The 16990-nt window shown below is 36.3% G+C and overlaps 4 protein-coding genes across 5 annotated transcripts in view; 2 read left to right on the forward strand and 2 right to left on the reverse strand.

Moving 5' to 3' along the window:
* Positions 1–1776, forward strand: part of LOC102590395 (inactive protein RESTRICTED TEV MOVEMENT 2-like) — an 8397-nt gene extending 6621 nt beyond the window's left edge. Inside the window, exons 1-2 of one of the 2 annotated variants that reach the window (XM_006364434.2) lie at positions 750–865; positions 1188–1776. In XM_006364434.2, the coding sequence (XP_006364496.1) occupies positions 769–865; positions 1188–1759 (669 nt within the window). In that variant the 5' untranslated portion in view covers positions 750–768 and the 3' untranslated portion in view covers positions 1760–1776. Of the gene's footprint in view, positions 1–749; positions 866–1187 lie in introns of those variants that run through there. The other variant, XM_015303964.1, reaches the window with a different exon arrangement.
* Positions 1777–3916: 2140 nt separating this feature from the next.
* On the forward strand, positions 3917–5220 carry LOC107058354 (inactive protein RESTRICTED TEV MOVEMENT 2-like). The gene is made up of 2 exons (XM_015303959.1): positions 3917–4061; positions 4479–5220. Exons 1-2 carry the CDS (start codon positions 3953–3955, stop codon positions 5099–5101), a joined length of 732 nt encoding a protein of 243 aa, XP_015159445.1. The 5' UTR covers positions 3917–3952; the 3' UTR covers positions 5102–5220.
* A 596-nt stretch (positions 5221–5816) lies between these two features.
* On the reverse strand, positions 5817–9038 carry LOC102590741 (double-stranded RNA-binding protein 1-like). Its single transcript, XM_015303958.1, has 8 exons — positions 8828–9038; positions 8613–8747; positions 7778–7864; positions 7466–7564; positions 7102–7340; positions 6676–6895; positions 6345–6464; positions 5817–6244 (listed from the first exon to the last, which is right to left on the reverse strand). The coding sequence occupies exons 1-8, from the start codon at positions 9036–9038 to the stop codon at positions 5880–5882; spliced, it is 1476 nt and encodes a 491-aa protein (XP_015159444.1). The 3' UTR covers positions 5817–5879.
* Positions 9039–10408: 1370 nt separating this feature from the next.
* Positions 10409–15551, reverse strand: LOC102588440 (5-methyltetrahydropteroyltriglutamate--homocysteine methyltransferase-like). The gene is made up of 12 exons (XM_006364428.2): positions 15393–15551; positions 14504–14857; positions 14315–14402; positions 14034–14161; positions 13545–13936; positions 13123–13286; positions 12728–12808; positions 12474–12640; positions 12281–12386; positions 11946–12196; positions 11657–11858; positions 10409–11184 (listed from the first exon to the last, which is right to left on the reverse strand). Exons 1-12 carry the CDS (start codon positions 15542–15544, stop codon positions 10816–10818), a joined length of 2454 nt encoding a protein of 817 aa, XP_006364490.2. The 5' UTR covers positions 15545–15551; the 3' UTR covers positions 10409–10815.
* Between the last annotated feature and the right edge of the window lie 1439 nt (positions 15552–16990).

Genomic DNA, 16990 nt, shown 5'->3' on the forward strand with positions numbered 1-16990 from the left:
ATGTAGAAAACACAGTACAGAAAGAAAAAGAAGAGCTTAATATTATTGATATATTTCGTATTTAAAACTACTGCACAATACCTCATTATATAGGCTGTTGGCAGGTTACAATATAGAAGAGTTCTACTTGAATACTACTTTGTAAGTTAACTCTTATTAGTAATACATAATAACACTTACACTCCTAATGCAATACATACTCCTAATCCTAACACAATTCTAACACAATTATGCTTTTTTACGCTAGTCTCCAACACCCAACACTAACCCAAGACCCGACTCTCATCCATAACTTCAGATCCAACTCTCAATTATAGTATTTTTGGGTTCGATGTCATAGTATTTTCATAGATTATACCTAAATATTCTTGGGACACTATTTTCTTTTTATTTACCAAACACTAAAAAATAAGTTATAAAACCACTTATTTTTTCATTTTCTAGAAACATTTTCTGTGAAAAAACATTTTCCTTCGTACCAAACACACCCTTGAGCCTCAAACTTTGGTCCTACACTTGAGGTTTCCTATTTAGGTCTTCTTAGCCTTTTTTTATGATTATTGTACAGGAAGAGGTTTATAAACAAAGTAATGAACCATTAATTAGCTAAGGAATATGTATCTTGAAAGAAAACATAGAAAGTTCTCTTGTGAATTTTTCTAAGTGTATATATATACACTACAAACTTAAATCCTTTCCATCAACCAGAACAAAACCTTGAAGCAAATATCACACATTTTTAGCAAATATTAAGCAAAGAGACAGAAAATGGATTCAACACCAACTCAAGTATATGAAGATTTTGTTCCATCAACAAAACTCGTTCAAGAAGAACATTTTGACACTCTTCACCTTACTCTTCAAGGTCTCTCCTTTTCTCTTAAGTCATTAAATAGTTTATATCGACACGGAGTGAGGACACATAGTACAACTTGCTTGTCATCTTAGAAGTATGTCAGTCCTTCTATCGATGTCACATACACCCTCTATTAGTATGTGACATCCTAGGAAAATCTCATATCGACATAAGTCATAACACGGAAGAGATGTTTGATATGTAAGGAAAAAGCATTCATTTAGACTCTAGTGACGTGTTTTAAAGCCGTACAACTCTAGTCATGTACTATTCATTTCATTGTTTTGTTAGTTAACCTTAAACATTGTCTTGTATCATTGAAATTCCACAGGTTTCAAGAAGGAAGAGCTGAGGGTTGAACTGAACAAAACAGGAATTCTGAAGATCAGTGGACAAAGGCCAGTTGGGATGTCGAACAAGTGGCGGAGATTTCAGAAGGAATTTCCTGTTGCAGTAAACTGTGACAGAAGCAAAATCAGCGCGAAGTTAGAAAACGGAATTCTTCATGTTAAACAGCCAAAAATGATAACTTCACCAGTGAAAAAGGATAACAAATTGACAGCTACATTAGCTGAAAATACCCCTGCAGCTAATAGCCAGACTACAACTTTACGAGACGAATTTAGTAAACAGGACAATGCTGGTACTGATACCTCTTCTAAAGAAGAACCAAAGACCAATAGTCCTAAAAACAGTGAGCAAACAGAAGCTAAAAGCAGTTCAAGTAGTAGTTCTTACAGTGAATCGACAGATGATGAAACAATCGGAAATGTGAGTTGTTTGGCTGCAAACATGAAGAAGACAAGGAAAGTGATGAAAATGACTCTTGTTGCTCTTTCAGTTCTTGGCATTGGGCTCTATGTCGCCAACGTGATGAAGTCTGCAAATGAAGCTGAAAAATGAGAAGAGTCTTAATATCTATAGCCAAAATTTGTTGGGATGTTTCTATGATTGTGAATAGAATAACTAGCAAATGATAAACTGTATGTAATCTATCAATTTGTTATGAATCTTAAAACCATTATAACTGCTAATTAAGGTGCAATGTTGATCTTTATCGCATATACAACAACATACTCAGTGTAATTCCACATTGTGGTCTGGAGAGGGTGATGTATATGCAACCTTACCCCTACCTTGTGAAGGTAGTAGAAAGGTTGTTTCCAAGTCTGGAATGTGATGTGTACGCAACGTGACATCTACCTTGTGAAGGTAATAGAGAGGTTGTTTCTGATAGACTTTTGGCTAAAGTAAAGCATATCAAAGTCACTAAGAAAAGGAAATACAGTAGTGAAGAAGCCATGTAGAAAATAATGAAGAAAAGAAAAGTAGAAACAACAAATATTTTTTTTTTTTTTTTTTTTTTTGATAACCGAGAAATCCGTCTGTGACCCGCCCTTTGGACCAATCACAGCCTTCTAAACTCGGTGGATAATGGGCCCGCCCCTCTACCCTTCTCCACTTAAATACCGGGCTTCGCTTTGCATGGTGTGGGGCTTGAACCTGTGACCTAAGCCACAAATCTTCCACCTTTTGCCACTTGAGCTAGGCCTTGGGGAATAATAAGATTGAGGAATAATATTGTAAGAGAGCAACAATAATAATATTGATAAAAGAAACTCGATAGCACTCAATTATCTACAAACATTCTACCATGATCCTCAACCTCCATATCCTCCTATCTAGAGTCATGTCCTTGATAAACTACAGGTCATGTACATGTCCAGTCTAATCAGCTCTTCCTAATACTATCTTCAGCCTACCTCTACCCCTCTTCAAACCTACCATAACCAACCTCTCACATCACACTAAATAGGATCTGCTGATGATCATTTTTCATTAGATTTCTAATCGAAAATTATGTGCAACAAGAGAAAAAAAAAGAGTTATCCACCGGAAAGTTAGTATTTTCAGGTCGTGTGATTTTTGTGTTAGTATCCTCAAAGTTAAGTGATTTTTGTGTTGTGAAAAGAAAAAGTGATAGTTATATGACCATATATGAAATTTACCTTGGCATAAGTAGCTTTCCGTAGTAATAACTAATGAAAAGAGAGTTCAGGTTACATTCAACTCACAATAAGAAGCAATTGACTTTACATATGCAATGCTGATAATTCTTAGTGCTAAAAGTTCATTTCAAATACATTACATTATAAGCTTTGGAAAAAAGGGACAACCTCGTTCCTACTTTTCTATTGCTCCTTGTGTATTGTTTCGTCACACCCCAAATTCGGGGTGAGACGTGACACAATACCCGATGCCTTAACTTTGATCGAGCGAACCAATTAAATATAGTTATCCATACTCATGAAAAATGAATGCCAAACCTTATAAAAAGGTATGTTTATGTTTGCAATACTTGTATCATGTAACACATTAGCCAAATCATACTTAAAAGTATGATTCTTGAAACATGTGTGCAAAGGCGAAGGTAGAGTAGAAGGTGCGAATTCGACAGAACCTAGCTAGTAGCTTTTGTCCGAACCTTGTATTTGTCTTAAAAACTACTCCTATTTGATACATACAAACTATTAATTTAGAACTCAGTAACTTAAGAGAGCTAAAATCCAGAACTTATAAACTTAAAATCCTGAATCAACCTCTACATGTGTAGATAATAATATAAACTCAAGAACCAACTAACCTCCCATAATATACTATATTTACCTTTTACCATGTCACTTAAGCATAAAAGGGATTATCAATTTCACTTCCAAGTACACGGGATAATAGGACCCTCGTAAAGTTTCATATCTTATTGAAAAAAGGGTATATTCTCCCTTCTTTTGTATTATAGACTTCCATATCCCCAATTAGAAATTCTTAAACTTTTGAGCCTCAAAACTTTGTACCTAAACTTTCAGGTTCCCTATTTTGGAGTTCTTTTTCATGTACAAGAAAACTCTGTATAGCTTAAAGAAAAGGTTTGTTAAGGAATAAGTATCTTGAAAGAAAACACACACAAAAAAAAAAGCATCTCAAGAAAGTTTTCTTGTGAATTTTTATAAGTATATATATATACCCTTCAAACTTTAATCATTTTCATCAACAAGAAAAGATTACATATTAACTAAAGAGAGAAAAGAAAGATACAATATGAATTCAAAGGCAGCTACTACACCAACTCAAGCATATGAAGATTTTGTGCCATCATCAAAGCTGGTTCATGGAGAACATTTTGACACAATTCACATTGATATTCATGGTAATTTTCTTTTAGTCATTGATTATTTGTTTTCCTCCTCATCCCATCGGTGGCGTATCTAGACTAGACATGAATCCGATAGAAGCTATTGTGTGCGCGTTGTGAGAAAAAAATTGACACATAATTCATTGACTCTAAATTCTGGATTTACCTCCAACCAAAATGTTGCATGTAAAACACTTGTGTACATTCACATCACACGCGATTATTGTTATGTTTTTTTATAAATTTCATGGCTAAATCTAGCTAAGAGTTTATCTTTTATCTTGTGGAACGTATTAATGTCATATACGATTATGGACGTTGAGCCTAACTCATTAAATGAAGATTGTCCAAAACCGTATAAGGAGACAATAACTTATTCCCTAAACCATATGGCATAACAGTTACAGACTAATAAACATTGAGAATGCACAGGTTTCAAGAAGGAACAGCTGAGAGTTGTACTTACCAGCACAGGAACTCTGAAGATCAGCGGACAACGGCCAATTGGTCCGACTAAATGGCAGAGGTTTCTGAAGGAATTTCCTGTTGTGGAAAACTGTGACAGAAGCAAAATCAGCGCGAAGTTTGAAAACGGAATTCTTCATGTTAAACAACCAAAACTGAAAACAACAGTGGAAAAGGAGAAGGAATTGTCAGCCACATTAGTTGAGAATACTCCTGCAGCTAAAAGACAGAAGACTACTTTACGAGACGAATTTGGTAAACAGGACAATGCTGATATTGATACCCCTGCTAAAGAAGAACCAAAGGAAACTAGTCCTAAAACAAGTGAGCAAACAGAAGCTAAAAGTCTCGTAGAGAAAAAATTACCATCACATGATAGTAGTTCAAGTAGTAGTTCTTCCCATTCCAGTGAATCTGAAAGTGAATCGACTGATGATGATACAGATGATGATACAGATGATGAAACGTCCGGAAATGCCAGTTGTTTGGTTGCAAACCTGAATAAGCCAAGTAAAGTGATTAAAATGACTCTTGTTGGTCTGTTGGTTCTTGGAATCAGCCTCTATGTCGCCAACGAAAGATCTCATTAAATTTCATTTTAAACTGTACTGAATCAATTTGTTATGAATCATAAAACCATCATTTGAATAAACAATAAGTGCTGATGAGATGAAATGATCTGCATTTTTCATGTGTGTTCACTAAAGGTCTGCATCATTTGGATCCTTTGTATATAGGCTGCACTCGCCTCTGCTTGCCCGGTCGAGCAGCTACTTAACAGATGATTTAATGATTGTCATTTTTCATTGAGATAATGATAACAAACATATCTGAACAATCACTTTTTCGCTAGTTTCACACCTCAACTATCAGTTGTTCCGATGGTGATAATTTAGGTCGGAAAAGGGAACAACTGATAGTTGAAGTGTGTTTAATTACATAGATGATGATAGTTCAGGTAGAAAAAAGGAACAACTGATAGTTCGGGTGTTGAACTCGCAAAAAAGCCATAGTTCAAGTGTGTTTTGGACCATTTAACTCTTTTCATTGGAACGATCTACCAGTATGACTGTAGAAAGAATAGATAACTTGGCATGAACACTTCGTTCATCAAATCCTGCAGAAAACAGCAACCAAAAAGGATAAAGACAACATCTAAGGGGCGGGAAAAAGAGAAAAAGAATACCATGATAAGTTCGGAATAGCACCATTTAACTTCCACAAACTCTTCAATGTTTGAGAAAATAAAACACTTAATACAAGTACTTTAAATAGATAGAAGCTATAATCATCCTTGATTTAGTTTAGCCTCTATGTATAAGAGGACGATAAACGTAACTAGCATGCTTCTACTGTAATAGTACATAATTAGCCACATTTCTCATTGAGGAATTCCAAGCTCACAACAGCCCACTTATCTTCAGCAATAGGAAGTACAATAGTACCCGTGGGGAGGACCCCGTCTGGAATGGATTTGTAAACTCTGAACCTGTTGGAAAGGAGGTAACTTTTGGTTTCTGCAGTCCTCCTCGCACTAGAATTTGCATTCAAGACAGTAGGAAATTTGGATGGTGTAGTTTTACTAGGCAAATGGTGCAATGATTCCACTGAAGAAGGGGATTTCTCGTTGACACTGAGCTCTTGGACGCCAAGCGTAAGTGAAGATGCATTAACTTTATCAGCACCTATGGACTTTGGAGATGTATGTTTAGAGTAAACTATCTCCTCTTCATCTGTCAAAGGCATGAATAATTAGTTGCATCAGAACCAGTACTAATAATAAAACAATCACATTAGTCGGAACGCGTACATAGTGAAAACTATGAGACAAACCTCTGAATTTTTCTTGACTAATGGAAATGGACAGTGATTCCATGATAGGTTCAGTTTTGACAATTTCACCTTCCAACTCCGCGGAAACAGTTGAAAGATTACCAGCATATATGGATTTGCCTGAAATTGGAAAAGATGTTGAAATACTGTAGAACAGTAAAATTTTCAATAGTCTTCCAACTGCAATAAGTTGATCTCAAGACAAATAGCTGTTAACCTGAACGGAGGTAATCTAGTTGGCCGAATGGTATATATCCATAACTAGCCCTTCCTATAATGTCCGATTGGCTCATGTATAGTCGTATACAGAAGGTAGAAGAAGAATACTTACATTTTGTTAAAGCTGTATAAGCAACCTTGGCAGCATTTTCTTCTGCCTGTTTCTTGGACTTTGCGCCATCCCCATGAAAGATTTCTGCTTCAATTTCTACACTTGAGAAGAATGTCAGATTGTGAGGCTCACCGGCCCTGGTTGTTTTATATCTAGGCAAGCAAATTTCTTCTTGTTGTGCTAGTTCTTGCAGGAAACTCTTGTAGCTGCCGGTATTACTCTGCAACGAAGATAATAAAATGAACAAAAGAGGAAGCTTCCGTGCCAGTTGCCAAAACGAAAACTGAACACACTTGCAGCAAACAAGATGGGTTGACGACTTGGCTAGAATTCAAGTTACATACACTGACAGAGTAAACATTTTGAAGTAATGCTTATCATAGACGGTGCATATAGGACATAAACTCAGATACCAAGGGGATATACCTTTTCTAAGGCAACGGTTACGAGTTTCATTAATGCAAACTGTGCAACAGATTCTTCTGCTTCCTCTGAACTCTTGTATGCTCCGGGACTTTTGAACAATTCACCAGCCACTGTCACAGTTGCCTCGAAATAAAGACCTTGAGCTGAACTCATCCTTTTACTGCAGTACACAGGTAAGCCAAGGTTTTTCCTTTTTGCATACATCTGCAGCTTCGTCTTGTACTGATAATGAGACTCTTCTGTAACAAAAACAACCTAACTTAGACATTTAAGGCGAACGGTAATGAAACCAAAATCTCAACAACAACAAAAATGAAGTGTATTATTTATCAAATGTAACACCAAACTATCTTAGGCTCTTCACCTTGCTTGATCTCAGAAGTATTAAGATGATCCTGCAGATGTTGACATGTTTCCTCAGTTTTCGTTAGTCCACTATCTTCTATAGCTAGAAGTGAACCACCTAATAATAAGTAGAGAAAGATGTTACTTTAAAGAAAAAAGAAAATTACAAGTCAAGCAAGGTTTTAGAACATAAAGAAAAAGTTTCGAAAAAGAAATGAAGGATTCATAAATGACTAAAGTCTAAACAGCAATCGCAATGGTAATGACACTGAAATCTCAAAAGATCGAAGTGTAATCAAATGTAACGGAAAGATCATCTTAGACTTTTCACCTTGCTTGATCTCAGAAGTACTTTTATCCTGCAGACTTGCATCAATTTTTGTTAGCCTGCAATCTTCTGCAGTTGGAAGTGAACCATCTATTAATACGTAGAAAAAACATGTTATTTACTATACAAATTCAAACCACATTATTCTACCATTTCCCTTCTCTGGCCAATTAATTTTAAAAAGAAGTAATAAATTTTACATATGCAATGCTGATAAGCTTACAAGAGCAGCAATGGCAGAACCTATTTTTCTATTTGAACATTGGACAAGCTTACAACACAAAACTTACTATCTATTCTAAAGCTCTTTCTCCTACCAGTAATGTATCGATAATCCTAGACAAGCAAGAAACGCGTGAAACTAAATACTAATGAGCCAATCATTTGTTCCACACGTAAAGAATGCATCATCTTTTCTTGAAACAATACAAGAAGGGGAAACGAGAGCATATCATTTCTACAAAATAAGAGAAAATGAGAGCATACGACACATTCTCCACACCGAACTTCAAGTGTCAATCAAGCAATCAATCTACTATATATGCCACACTCATGAACTAATAGGAGTCGGTTTTATGAAATCTCTGTATCCATTCCGCTCTCCTAATAAATCCAATATTTAACATATTCATCTTAGTTAAATTAAAGCGTACCCCTTCTCCTTTATCCGGGACTTTGGACTTGCTATGTAATGTGACAGAGTTGAACAAACTTCAAATGTGAAAAAGAAGGAAAAGTAAAAAAGAGCAAAAAGTGATTTGTCTATAACAAACTTGGAAGAAAATCAGACCATATTTGACTATTTGAGTTCACAAGTTCAAGAGAAAAAGTATAAAACCAGAGCTTCTATGTGAAACACTACGTTGTTCGAACTCTTCAAAAATGCCAACAGGTGCATGTCCGATCTTTTTTGGAGGATCCAACACTGACGTGGCAACATTTTTGAAGAGTCTGAACAACATATAGCTCAAACCTGTAAACAAGCATCAACATAATCAAAACAAACACTTATAAACATGATCTTTAAGAGATACTTCATATGTATATATATACCATTAGTAAAGTGAAGGAAAGCAAACTTAGCAGCTTCATTATGTGCTTCTTTTGATGATTTGCGCAAAGGTAGAGAGTCAAAATTGATGCCATTGACAATAACAGAAGCTTTGAATTTTGGATTGTGATCTGATCCATCTCTCATACAACAATATTGAGGAAGTGCCCATTTCTTGCTATGACACAATTCTTGCAGCTTTGACTTGTACATTTTTTTTCTCTGCTTCTAAGTAGTAGTTTTTTTGCTTTCAAGTTCCTTTTCTATATGTACACATAGAAATGCCACACACACCCCCACCCACCCCCCACACAAACACAAGTTTCCTTCATGGTTCATGCATTGAGCATTGAGAATCTTGACCTCCCCCCCCCACCCCATAATCTTCTGCATGTTCTAGTATTATTTTATTTTATTTTGGTTTTCCACCTGGTGTTGGGTATCCCATTGGAACTCAACTATTCCAGATTCATGCCGTGTAGGCAGTGGTGGAGCCAGAAATTTTAATAAGGGTGTCCAAGAATAACAGTGTGTGCGGTACCCGCATTGGAACCCAACTCTTCCAGATTCGTGTCGTGTAGGCAGTGGCGGACCGAGAAATTTTATTAAGAATATCCAAGAATAATGGTGTGTGGCTGTCAAAATAAAACAAAAAAAAATATTGTGCTAATTGGGGTTCAAACCCAGAACACCTTCATTGAAATGGACACCAATTACCAGGCATAGCTTTTGTCAACAGTGTCCAACTTTAACAGTTGGACACCCTGGGGTGGCTATAGCTACACGGCTACACCACTGCGTGTAGAGCTCCATTTGGGGTACCCGCATTGGAACCCAACTATTCCAGATTCGCGCTGTGTAGGGTCCCATTCGGTGGGAAGCGTTTTCTTCCAAGGATTTTTTCATATTAGGGCTCGAACCCGAGATCTCTGGTTAAGAAAAAAACAGTCTCGTCTGTTGAACAACATATGTTGGTGGTCCATGTTTTAGTACTATTACAAAGGAGGAACAAAAAAGTACTGTTGCAAGCTGATATTGTGAATGTACCATTTGGCAGTCACTTTAAACATGTGTTAATTTCTATCTGTACTGATTAACTATACTCATTGTAATATTAAAGTTGTAAAATATTTTTTTTATGACATTTAAAGTAATCAAACTATGTGAAATTGCTCAGGAAATATAAATAATTTCATGGATCAGATTATGACAAGTCATTTGCCACGTGGCGCGTACTTTGCCACACTGTAATTTCCACTGTGTTAAAAAATCACTATCGTGATTTTAAAGAAAATACAATTAAATGAAAAAAGGAAAAAAAGAACTACGGTAAATCTATATAGACTTCAACTTTAAAAAATTAACAAAAATGGAAGTAAAAGATTCATATAGGTTAATAATATAGTTTGATGAGATTATGGTTTAGTTATTCATTGAATCACTTTACAATCAGGGTGTGTTTGATGGGAAGGAAATTTAAATTTCTTTTTAATAATCGTAATGTTCGAACCACCTCGATTAATTCCACATAATACATATCACCTCCCACCAACATGTATCAAGTGAAATTTGGACATGTGACCTCATTGTTGTCGACCCAAATTATTGATCATTAGCTCACACCCCTAGATATAGTTTCTTATTATCTTGGGTTCAAAATTCGATACATAAGCAAAAAATATTTATATATAATCTAGACAAATACTATGAGAGATGGAGTGGTGGGGATGCGGGCTACAAGGTGACGATTAGGATGAAGATGAGGTGTGTCGAACGGTGGGACACCATCAAAATGGAATGGCACTATGAAATTTATTTTTCCTACTTCTACTGGGGTAAATACAAGAAGCAATGATGAAAAAGGAGCCAATATAGCAAACCTCAGACAATTTGCCAGTAACTCAGAAACCTACATATTATTTCTCTGCAACAAACAGCCATGGCAATTTCAAACGGCACTTCACGTTGGATCGACTATGGTAAGTCAAGCTCATTTCGTGCTGGCCAACTGGTCGCGGAGGAGCTTAGCAGCTGCTACCATGTTGCTGAGTGCAGGCTTAACTTCAGTATACTTGCGCGTCTTGAGGCCACAGTCGGGGTTGACCCAGAGGATGTTGGTATCAAGGACTGCAAGCATCTTGCTGATTCTGTCAGCTATTTCTTCTGTTGATGGAATCCTTGGTGAATGGATGTCGTATACTCCAGGGCCAATGCCAGCACCATACTTCACTCCCTCTCGGAACACAGAAAGAAGCTTCTCGTCAGACCTGGAGTTCTCGATGGTGATAACATCAGCATCCATGTCGATAATTGAATGGATGATGTCATTGAAGTTTGAATAACACATGTGAGTGTGAATCTGTCACAACAAATGGCAAAGATCATTAAAAGTATGTAAAAGAAGGAAAATGCTACCTTTAGTATAACCAAGAAATCCTTGAGAGCCAGCTGGCGCACAATTTGAAACTCGATGCATACTGACTTGCCCCTCTACCCTTCTCTGCTTAAATCCATATAGGGTTTGAACTAGTGAAGTGCGCATGTAACCCAGACTACTACCAAAGCACAAGGGGCAAAGAAAATAACTTCCACCAATAACACAAAATGCCCCTCAATTCTATCTACCTATTAGTTTTACAGGACAACAATTAGGATTTAGGAACGAAGCTCCAATTCCACACATCAGAAGTTGCTTATGAATCTTTCGATCCCATCATTGCAATATTGTTGGACATTGGACATGTCGGGAAACATTAGGGAGGAAATTTTGAAGAAGTAGATAAGCACAATACGCTTCGACACATAATTATATTCATCTAATAAATACAGACCTGGGTAGTGTCTTGAACACCACAGTTGGTAATCCTGAATGAATGTACAGCCCAGTTCAAGTAGAAAGCTTCCTCGGATTTTCTAAGAGGTAAACCCTCTCTTAAAGCAGCTTCATCGATCTGAATGACATTAATGCCAGCCTTCTCGAGATCTTCAACCTCATCCTTAATAGCCAAAGCAATTTGGTAGCAAGTCTCAAATCTAAAAAAGTAACAAGAATCAGTTAGAAATTAGATGTGTGCGGGATTAAGAAAGATATGTACTGTGTTGAAGCTTAAAAGTTCAAACCTCAGCTGGTCATCTCTAACAAAAGACCAGTTTAAGATGGTAACAGGTCCTGTAAGCATTCCCTTCATTGGGCGCTTGCTCATGCTCTGTGCCCGTGAAGACCAGAAGACAGTCATTGGTTTTGGGCGACTGACATCACCGTAGATTATTGGTGGCTTAACACAGCGAGATCCATAAGATTGAACCCATCCATTGGCTGTAAAAGCAAAACCAGATAATTGCTCCCCAAAATACTCGACCATATCGTTTCTCTGCATTTTAATGATGAAATGTTAGGGTTCTCAGCTTCTTCGGCATAACTTTACAGACAATTAAACATGACTGATGTTTCTCACCTCTGGCTCTCCGTGCACAAGAACATCAATGTCTAGATCCTCCTGGAGTTTGACTACTCTGCTGATTTCCTCCGTAATATATTTGACATAATCTTCCTCCGAGATCCTTCAATAGTCGGAGGGAAAAACTAATTAATATGCAGGCTTAAACAACAACATGTTAACGGAATAATTGCAAAAGTAGATAGTTAACTTGTTAGCCTTGTATTCTCGTCGAACTTTTCTAAGCTCCAATGTCTGAGGGAAAGAACCGATGGTAGTGGTTGGAAGAGCCGGAAGACTCAGCTTCTTCTGTTGAGCTTCCAACCTTGCACTGACAGTTGTGGCTCTGCGATGATCAGAGCCCTTCAAAGCAGCAGCCTGAACATGAAAGGCGGATTATAAGTTGATAATACAAAAGAGCTAAAACTATAATAAGATGGATATAAAACACCTGAGTATACTTACAGCCTTCTGCACAGCCCCGTTGGTCACTCTGGGAGAGGATTTTCGGGATGTGCGAGCTGCAGCGTTAGCAGAGAAAACTGCCTGCAGACAGAAACAGCAGCAGCAAAGGACGATATTAACCAAGTTTTGAATAATGATATGAAACTTAATTGCTAGTAAAGAAATGTATCGAGGTCCACACAGTTATAATGTACAACAGATCCATTAAATATCATAAACACTAAAATTTAAGTGCTCAGTAATACAGCATGGCTAAACTTAATCGAATATGACCAGTAATACGATTTAAAGATTCATTACTATTTAAATATCACATGTTCTGGATTTATATTTGCCTGATCCACTATTATGATTCATTTTCCGTGTAGATGATTAACAAAAATATGTCAAGATACCTCGTCTTTTTGTCCAGCCAACGCCTTTGCCAACGCATTGACTTCAACCAATTTTTGTGCAGCAAATGCAAGCCATGACTTAATTTCTTCATCCAACTTAGTTTCATTCACTAAATCAACTGCAGTGTGGAGAAGCGAGCAGGAGGTGGAGACCACAAGCTTGTCTGAAGAAAAGAAATGCCCAATAGTGTCAGCTCATATAATTCTGATCATGCACAGACCTATATTATTTTCACTTAATTGAAACAATTATATAGCTGCAAGGACTAATTTTAATACATTCCTTTACTTTTGGATAAAGCAGAGAGCAAACTGAGGACTAACTTTACTGGTACATGTCCAAAAATTATAAATAATTTGAGAAACTATGCGGACTCACATTTTCCTATTCAACGTAATAAAATGCAGTTACAACCAGTTACCTTTTCCGACTAGGTTCTCAAGAGCTTGCAAGGTACTGAGAGAAGAAGCAAGATCATTAGCCCAAATATTCCTCCCATCAACTACTCCGGCAAATAGATACTTTTCTGAAGGAAAACCACTCTTGATCAAATCAAGATTCTTCGATCCACGAACTAGATCAAACCCCAGTGCAGTAACACATTTTAAAGAAGTCACTGTTTTGAAAGCTTCAGCAGGAACATCAGCAAAGTATGTCTCAATGAGGACATTTAATCCAGAAAGCGATGACTCTAATTCTGAGTAGGCATGAGAAAATGCTTGCAATTGATGAGAATCAAGATCCTTTACAAGAGTAGGCTCATCAAACTGAATCCAATTAGCACCAGCTGCCTTTAGCTCAGCAATGACTTCCCTGAATGAGCAGAAAGATATAAGCCAGTTCCGATGAGTGAACGTTTTAGATAGTATACATGACTGAACTACAAAATTGAGAATTGATCTGCTCTTACTTGTAAACTGGAAGAATCTTTTCAATCAGTGATAGAAGAGGAAACGATTTTTCAACACCTTTTGCTGCTTTTGATAACAAGAGGAAGGAAACTGGACCTACGAGGACAGGGACTGTGTCAATGCCGAGCTGCAAAAACAAAGGGTTGAACAATATCAGAACACCAAAGAATTCTAAACGATTCAGTTAATACAGTTGACATGTGGCTTCTACCATTTAAATTTGATATACCTCTGCAATAAGAAGGGAAATAAAAAAAATTAGTATGAGTCATAAACTTACAGATTTAGCCTCCTTGTATTCACTAACTGCCTTGTGAGATGCATAGGAGAACTTAACATCTGGACCTAATTCAGGAACAATATAGTGGCTGCATCCAAGAACAAGAATCTCATATAAACAGGCCATTACACAGTAAGATCTCAAAGCTCACTAAGTTGTTGAACATTTGAATGAAATGCCGTCACTTACTAGTTGGTGTCGAACCATTTTGTCATTTCCATGGCAGGTACAGAGGCGTTTCCCCTAGCCATTGGGAAGTAGACATCAAAACCAATCTCACCACCATTCCAACCATATCTTGGTGGAACTGCACCTAGCATAGCAGTTGTGTCCAAGACTTGGTCATAATACGAGAAGGTGTTGCTTGGAATATATTTAATGCCAGCATCAGCCATCTGCTTCCAAATAGATGACCTAAGATCAGCTGCCACTTTCTCCAAATCCTCAGAATTGCTTTTCCCATCCCAAAAAGATTCCAACGCAAACTTTAGCTCTCTCTTGGGCCCCATACGAGGATATCCAACAACGTGAGACGCCATTGTTCTGTTTTAACAGTCACAAGATAAAGTACCACAAATTAAATTCGAACATTTCAACAGCCTCTAAAGTTTATACATCCATTTGTTCATGCAAGGGGTTGCATATCAACTCGAATGATAAACTCAGCCTACTTTTGCCATGTTAAAACTATATGCAATGCTTCAAAAAAAAAGATATTGAACCGTTAAAAAAGACACTTTTTGTTCATTCATCAAAGCACCAAAACAAACACAATAATAAATTGATACTAATAAGCAAAAAAGCTTAAATCAAGAAATCGGCAGAAACAAACACATAATTAATTGATAGTACTAATAAGCAAATAACTTTTAGACACCCACAATCCAAAATCCAAACTTTGAACTACTGAAACACAAATCACTTCAAATAAATTACAGTGACACTGATTATTATAAGTATTAACTAATATTAAGCAAAAAGCTTAAACACCCACAATCCAAAATCCAAACTTTAAAATACTGAAACACAACACACTTCAAACTGATAAACAATAACAAGAAACGAGCAGAAAACAAACCTGAATCGAAAGCTTAAACGCAAGAATTGGGTGCCACGTGGCGGTGTGAAAACTGAAATTGATGAACCAAATGATAGAAAAGTTGATGAAGAAGGTGAAGGTAAAACTAGTCTCATATATATTGAACTCAATTTCTTAACTGTAGTTAACATGTCCACTTTTCAGATTCTTGGCTTCATATATATTTTGTAACCTACTACTGCTACTGTTTCTTGAAATTCTCCTTATTTTCTTTTTGGTCCCTCTGGTTTTTTGTTTTTCAGCATTTAGCACCAAATATTTAATCATAATGGTATTTTGGGACCAAAATCTCAAAAAAAAAAAAAGTCAGAACTCCCAAACAAGGTTTCGTTGCTGCACGCAAGAAGACAAGTAACAGGGTCTTTTCGTGGGCTTGGGTTTTGGAACGAAATGATAAGATGATACTCCCTCCGTTTCACAAAGAATGACCTGGTTTGGCTTGACACGGAGTTTAAGTAAATAAAAAAGATTTTTGAATCTTGTGGTCCTAAATTAAAGTTAAGTCAAATGTACAAAATTGCCCTTAATCTTGTGGTCTTAAACATGCCACGTGGAAAGCAAAAAGTAAATTGTTACCAAAAAAGGAAAGACGTCATTCTTTTTGAAACTGACTAAAAAGGAAAGGAGGTCATTCTTTGTGAAACGGAGGGAGTAATATTTAGGGAAAATTGGATATAATGACAAACTATTAATTCAAATTAAATGTTATAACTACAGTTTGATTTAATTGTGCCCCGTAACAAATTGTTGTCAGTCGCCTCTCTCCCTTAAACTCTCGCTCGCCACTCTCTCCCTCGCCTCTCTCGCTTTATACAAACAGAAATGTATAAATTGTGTTTCTGTTTGTATAAAGCGAGAGAAAATTGTATATACACATGCAAAAACGTATATCTTCGTCCTATACACTTATAATTATACAATACAAATATTCCTCTGCCCAGTTTTCTTTTGTCTTTCTCTCTTTTCTCGTCTTTATACAAACACAGATTATACAAAATACAATGTATAATTTATGTTTGTATAAAGTGAGAGAGAGAGAGCGATATTTGATATACAAACGTTTTATTTCGATTCAATTATATACAAATTCAAATTCTATACAGATATACAAACACATAAAATTGAATTGAGAGGATGCCAACGATTTATACAAACGAGAGGCTGGTAGCAATTTATACAAATGACCTGCCAGCGAAATTATACAAATCTAAAGAGGAGCCAGTGAATTATACAATTGTTTCTTTTGTATATATGTATAGCGAAATAGCCACTGCCTTTTGTATATATGTATAGCGAAATAGCATAGCAAAGTTATTATGGAGTGCAATTATGCAAACTATAGCTATAGCATACAAATATGATTTTTGTGTTTGCTATATGTGAAAGTTGCTCTAATATTTATTAGAGCAACTTACAAAAATAACTATATTTATAGGGTTAATGAATACCAATAGCTATAAGTATGTTATTTACAATAAATGACTACAATTTATATCACTTTTTTGCTGTATTTTTGTATAGTTTTTTTTATATTTATTTATACATTAATAAATCTTTAAGTACAACAACTAAATAAG

The sequence above is a fragment of the Solanum tuberosum genome, unplaced genomic scaffold (genome assembly GCF_000226075.1).
Source record: "Solanum tuberosum cultivar DM 1-3 516 R44 unplaced genomic scaffold, SolTub_3.0 scf00499, whole genome shotgun sequence".
In the NCBI taxonomy this organism is placed as follows: Eukaryota; Viridiplantae; Streptophyta; class Magnoliopsida; order Solanales; family Solanaceae; genus Solanum; species Solanum tuberosum.

Excerpts from the sequence above, each read along its gene's own strand:
- LOC107058354 (XM_015303959.1), top strand. The coding sequence starts at position 3,953 with ATGAATTCAAAGGCAGCTACTACACCAACTCAAGCATATGAAGATTTT. Across the intron at positions 4,062-4,478 it reads AATTCACATTGATATTCATG|GTTTCAAGAAGGAACAGCTG; the intron begins GTAATTTTCTTT and ends GAGAATGCACAG.
- LOC102590741 (XM_015303958.1), bottom strand. The coding sequence starts at position 9,038 with ATGTACAAGTCAAAGCTGCAAGAATTGTGTCATAGCAAGAAATGGGCA. Across the intron at positions 7,865-8,612 it reads TGTTTCACATAGAAGCTCTG|ATGGTTCACTTCCAACTGCA; the intron begins GTTTTATACTTT and ends ACGTATTAATAG. Across the intron at positions 6,465-6,675 it reads TTATACAGCTTTAACAAAAT|GCAAATCCATATATGCTGGT; the intron begins GTAAGTATTCTT and ends TTCCAATTTCAG.
- LOC102588440 (XM_006364428.2), bottom strand. The coding sequence starts at position 15,544 with ATGTTAACTACAGTTAAGAAATTGAGTTCAATATATATGAGACTAGTT. Across the intron at positions 14,858-15,392 it reads CGTTTAAGCTTTCGATTCAG|AACAATGGCGTCTCACGTTG; the intron begins GTTTGTTTTCTG and ends CTGTTAAAACAG. Across the intron at positions 12,641-12,727 it reads ACGGGGCTGTGCAGAAGGCT|GCTGCTGCTTTGAAGGGCTC; the intron begins GTAAGTATACTC and ends TTTCATGTTCAG.